This window comes from Ailuropoda melanoleuca, chromosome 4 (genome assembly GCF_002007445.2).
Source record: "Ailuropoda melanoleuca isolate Jingjing chromosome 4, ASM200744v2, whole genome shotgun sequence".
Classification (NCBI taxonomy): domain Eukaryota; kingdom Metazoa; phylum Chordata; class Mammalia; order Carnivora; family Ursidae; genus Ailuropoda; species Ailuropoda melanoleuca.
In genome coordinates this window covers 58,896,114-58,902,113 of record NC_048221.1, presented here as the reverse complement: position 1 = coordinate 58,902,113, position 6,000 = coordinate 58,896,114, and the positions used below count along the sequence as shown (strand labels likewise).

The following is a 6,000-nucleotide window of genomic DNA, read 5'->3' as shown; positions in this document are numbered from 1 at the left end:
TATATATATATATAGAGAGAGGCAGATATATCACAAAAGGTAACACACCAGAACACATCTAGTCCTCTGAAGTTGTCTTTGAATGGCTGTTTGATCTTTATTAAGAGACAAAAGTCCTTGTTTGAAAGTTTGCATAAAGTTATATTTTGAAGTAGATAAACACTTAGCAACAACAACAAAAAAATCTCAAAAGCTGGGTAAAGATAACACTTCTGGAAGCATACAGTAGTTATCAAATATGAAAAATAAACATTACTGTGGTCTTTACTATTAAACATCAACTGTTGTAATAAAAAAGAAATGGAATTTATTGTTATTTTGGTGTTAAAATATGAATGAAATTTATCCCATCATAGTGTAATTTCTCTTCTCTCTTTGTTTCAAGCATTTGGGTTCTAACATTCAAATTTAGCCAGTGATCTCTGGTCATTTAATTTTTGTTTCCCTTTTAAATTTAAGTGATGGTATTTTCTTTGTTTCTTTCTGTTGTTTCTGATTGCTAGCTACACTCCTGACTGACAATGCAGTTGATCTTACTGTTTTTCAGCTGACTACCTGGCTCAGGCGTTTGATTCTCTCTGTTTGGACTTAAAGACAGATGAAGGAAAAGTCTTGTTTTTGGAGTATAAAGCTGTTCCAGTAATACTAAATCATCTGCGAATATCCAGTAAAGGACTCCTCTCTAATGTCATTGATAGTTTGCTTCAGATGACAGTGGAATCTAGTAAGTTTTAAAGTTTTTAGATACACGAAGAAATGACAGTAGATGATTTTCTTTGTGTTCTGAATGTATAACTACATATGAGACATGTTGTATTTTATAATAGAAATGGTTAAAAAGTATTTTTGACAGCTGTGTAATAGAGTCATTAATAACATCACTAAAAGTTGTATGTCTAAATTTCCATTAACATAGCACAATTTCCAGTGCTCACCTCATTTCAGTTATGTGCATATACTTTGCACTGTTCGTCATGTTTTTGAGCTGCTTTGTCTGTTCTTCCCTGTCTCATTCTGACAGATCTAACTAATCCTGTGTTTCCTGCTTGCTTAGAAGGAGATGTTCAAGTATGTCTCCATCTAAAGGGAAAATATGACAAAGCCATATTCCTGTTGTTCCCTCTTCGACCTTACTGTTTTGTTGGAGGGTTGGGGGGGTGGGAGGTGCACTCAGGTGCGTATGTGGCTATTCTTTTTCATGCATATTTGTAACATTTTATAGTCTTTGGCCTTATTTTTTCTTTTTGGTTTTTATATTGGTGTAGCAAGTTCTTTTAACTTGCTATTGATGGTTCCTAACTTAGCCCAGATATATATGGAGATGTTGAACATAAATATTTTCATTTGCTTTGGTTGCAAATGGTTTGGTTTGAACCTCAAGTAACCCCTTGACTTGTAACAAGCAACATTTTGCCTCAGTAATTTTTTTTCATTTGTAGATTTTCCTCTTCCCTATTCCCTCTTCTTCTACAGCACTTCTAAAAATGAAATGTTTATGCCTTCCAGAAGGTGGAAATTAAAATTGGAAAGTCATTGCTCAGCATGATAGTAAGCAGTCTGTGGTACTTGGTGCTGCTTTTGGGTGAATCCCTAACAGCTGGGTGTAAAGCATAGTTATATTTCTAACTAGGTACCTTCAATGTATGGCTTCACGTTTTTAATTCATTTTATATACCTTCTCATTTCTCTTTTACAACATCCCTATGAAGGGCCTGAATAGAAAAACTGAGGTGTAGAAAAATCAGGTAACTTGTCCATGGCTTCCATAGCTAGGCAGAGGTAGGACTTAGATTTGAAATCGTGTCTCTGATTCTAGACATAACAAGATGCATTCTACCATTGCACTGTGATTAGGTTTTCCAGAGGTTTTTTTCCTGCCCCCAAATGTCAAATTTTCTCTGACATATTTTATTAGTATTTTTAGCCATTTGCAACTGTCAAGATATTAGACTTATAGTTGGGGGATAGCTACCTAGTTAAATAATCTTGGGGTTTTATATCTTAATTTACTAATACATGCTATAGAGCAAAAAAGTTAAAAATTAGTAAAATGAGACACAGACACCCAAGATTACTTGTTTAAAGTGGGTAGATTTACAGTTATGTTTCATTGGATTTTTCTTTCTTTCTTCTTATTTCTTATTATCTTTTTTAAAGATTTTATGTATTTATTTGTGAGAGAGAGAGAGGGAGAGCATGCACAAGCAGGGGGAGCAGCAGACAGAGGGAAAACCAAGCTCCCTGCTGAGCAAGGACCCTGATTCGGGACTTGATCCCAGGACACTGGGATCATGACCTGAGCCAAAGACAGACGCTTAACCACCTGAGCCACCCGGGCATCCCTCTTTCTTTCTTTTTAAAGATTTATCCATTTATTTGAGAGAGAGAGTGGGGGGAGAGGCAGAGGGAGAGGGAGAAAGAGAATCTCAAGCAGACTCCCTGCTGAGTATGGAGCCCCACATGGGCCCGACGCAGGGCTCAGTCTCACCACCCTGAGGTTATGACCTGAGTGGAAATCAAAGAGTTGAACACTTAACTGACTGAACCACCCAGGATTTTTCTTTTTTTTTTTTTTTTAAAAGATTTTATTTATTTATTTGACAGAGATAGAGACAGCCAGCGAGAGAGGGAACACAAGCAGGGGGAGTAGGANGTGGGAGAGGAAGAAGCAGGCTCATAGCAGAGGAGCCTGATGTGGGGCTCGATCCCATAACGCCGGGATCACGCCCTGAGCCGAAGGCAGACGCTTAACCGCTGTGCCACCCAGGCGCCCCCAGGATTTTTCTTAACGAGGAAAACAAAAATTTTGCCAGATGTAAATGTCTACTCATTAGAAACAAATCTGTCTGAATATTTCTGACAGAGATGAAATCTTGTAGCCAAAGGAAAACTAAATATAATTTTATGAAATAGTGAACCTACTTGGGTGAAGTGACTTTGTGGCACCGTAACATTCACATTTGGAGAAATAGTAGTAGATAAAGTCAACAGATGTTCGGTTCATTCACACGTGTTTACCTTTGTTCAGATTATGCTCAAATCCAAGGTTATCCTTTCTTGTTCAAATTGAGTAAATAAAGCAATTTCTAATGTGGATTCCTAGAAAGTATATCATTTTTAGTGATGGAAAACTTTTGGAAGATTAAAAATGGGTGAATCTTTGATGATTTCTGACTGAGGTATATTTACTTGCTTGATATGTTTTTCTATTTTTAATATAAATCCAGTACCTGATGTTAACCAAAGAAATTTGTTGAAGGGGTTAAATGAATGATAGATCAGAGTGCAGCAAATACTTACCTAGCTGTTGGTTTTATGTTGTTTTTTTCTAGATTTGAGATGAGAAACTCATTTCACCATATACATAATTTCCACATGCCATTTTTTTTTTTTTAAAGTTTATGGGAAAAAGTTGTTGGGAGAGAAATCTTGATAGATTTGCAGATGGGTTATCTCACACAACTAAAGAGTCTTGGCGGCCAGCTATGCATGAGGTGACATGTTTCAAGCATTGTGTTTGCAGTGCTTTGCTGAGCCTCGGTGATTCCTCCGACACCCATTCAGGGCTTTGGAGCAAAAGGCTAGAGGAAGGTTTCAGTGGACCAGGCTCTAGGCTGGGAGTACTCAAAGTGCTTATTGGTTCTGTTAACACAAGTCAGTATAGAAACAGTGTTTAAAACTGGTATAGTAGTTGTCACATTACTAATTTTATCAAGTTCAATAATAATTTAAAACATTTAGGGGCGCCTGGGTGGCTCAGTTGTTAAGCGTCTGCCTTCGGCTCAGGGCGTGATCCCAAAGTCCTGGGAGCGAGCTCCACATCGGGCTCCCTGCTCTGCTGGGAGCCTGCTTCTTCCTCTCCCACTCCCCCTGCTTGTGTTCCCTCTCTCGCTGGCTGTCTCTCTCTCTGTCAAATAAATAAATAAAATCTTAAAACAACAACAACAACAAAACATTTAGACTTGTATTTTGTATGTTTGTTTTATTTCTAGTTTTTTTTAATGGTGTTGTAAAACGATAAATTTTGAAAAGTGATTCCAGTGGGATAGCACCAAATCTGAAAATGGTTAGGGGTGCTCTGCAGATGGGGCCTAGGGCAGAGGTTTTTATAGAAAAGACAGGGAAGCAGAGCAAAGAAATTATTTAATTGACTAGCTATAACATAAATGTTTGCCTTGTTGGGGAAAATTTAGTTATTTTATGGTAGTTTTACTTGAGGTTCATTTTCTCCAATTCAGGGAAGTCTGGTTGACTGTTTAGTTTTTCTTGAGTTACGTTTTCTTAGGTTCAAGTGCACTGACTGCTTTAGAATTTGATTTGTTTAGGTAGGATACCCTGCTGAAGGCATGAGAGCTTCCCAGTCTAATAGCCTCTTTGCCGAACTATTTTAAACAGTATTTTGTTAAAATCTGTTGCATTCTCTCTGCTGAATTGGAAACCTCAGGCCAGTTCTTACAGTAGTTTGAGGAGCAATAGAATATTCCATCTCCGCTGGATACTTCATGTTCAGCTGTGTTGTAGTTTGTACTGCAACAGAGTGATGGTTTTTCTCTGTCTCCCTTATGCTCTTCCCCCAGATTTCATCTTTTCAATATGAGAAATGTTATTAGCTGCATAGGTATTTACTGTTGTTTGAAAGCTGCTAAAATACGTTTTTTTTTTAATGATCTAGATATATTTTACTTTAAAATGCATTTGAGTATAAATTAAGATCTGTACATTGGTTTACATTAACATATATTATGAGCCCTTTTTTTTTAGATTGAGGGCTTCTGATAATACCTCTTTTGGGTGTAAGTATATATATCATATAATAACTTAGTGTTGATTTTAGAAAATTACTTTGTGGTTTCTTTCTCTTTTTCCTGTCAGTGGTTAAAAGCTATTACTCACTTATCTGGGTTTAGCTGTGTAAGAACTTGAGTCTATTTTATTTCAAAGAGTGCTTTCCTTTTCTTGTCAGACTTAGTTTAAATAGAGGGATTTAAGTTTGTATTTGTATTATTTAGTTCACTCTATTTTGCGGCCTAAAAACTGCCCGTCTAAGGTAACATGCTACCATTTAACATTTGAATGGCAATAATGCATTTGAGCACATTTTGCGACACTTTTTATTTTTGTTATAAAAATAATAGACATTTGGAAAGCTACAAACTAGAAAAAAAGTCTTACAATCCAAAGATAGGTACATTTACTTCATATGTATGTTACTTTCTCTCTTTTTTCATGAATAATTTTCATGATGTTGGGTATTTCTTTTCTCTTTCTTTGTTTAACATGGTTAGATTCTAGTGTACATTTAGTTGCATCAGTCTATGTTTATCTGTCTAAAATATCAAAATACAAGAAAATATTAGGATATTTTGCAAAGAAATATGCTTGAGTTCTGTTCAAATTATGAATATGGGTAAAATGTATTATATTATAATACAGTTAAAGATAGCAAAGAATTATCAAGTACTTTATGCTACATGCATTAATTTGTTCTGGGTATCTAGAAGTTATTTGTGAACATATTTGTATTTCTTAGTTTGGTGCTCTTTTTCATTGGCAGTTGATTTTTCCTGATTTGAGCAACATTATTTCTTCCCTTCTTAATTTATTCTGTCATTCTATGTTTTTATTATTAAGGAGATCAAAACAAGGGTAATTTCAATGAAATGACAAAAGCGATACTTCCAACAATGTACCAACTTAGTATGTACACACCCATGTTTCTTGTCTAGTCATGAATATAACCTGTTTTCTCAGTTAAAGGGTTTCAAATGAAAGAATGTTCTCTAAGGAAACGCCATGGGAAGATTTAATAACCGAAGAATATGTAATAATATTTCTTAAGTCTAAGGAGTTGACACCCCTCTTTTTTTTTTTTTTTAAAGATTTTATTTATTTATTTGACAGAGAGAGAGAGACAGCCACCGAGAGAGGGAACACAAGTAGGGGGAGTGGGAGAGGAAGAAGCAGGCTCTCAGTGGAGCAGGGAGCCCGATGCAGGGCTCG

At 36.0% G+C, this 6,000-nt stretch overlaps 1 protein-coding gene across 1 annotated transcript in view; it reads left to right on the top strand.

Annotated features, from left to right (window-relative positions):
* The window catches only part of CCDC138 (coiled-coil domain containing 138), a 160,299-nt gene that overhangs the window by 111,706 nt on the left and 42,593 nt on the right, over nucleotides 1-6,000 (top strand). The window contains exon 13 of the mRNA XM_034657263.1: nucleotides 548-724. Coding sequence (XP_034513154.1) covers nucleotides 548-724 — 177 coding nt within the window. The remainder of the gene's footprint in view (nucleotides 1-547; nucleotides 725-6,000) is intronic.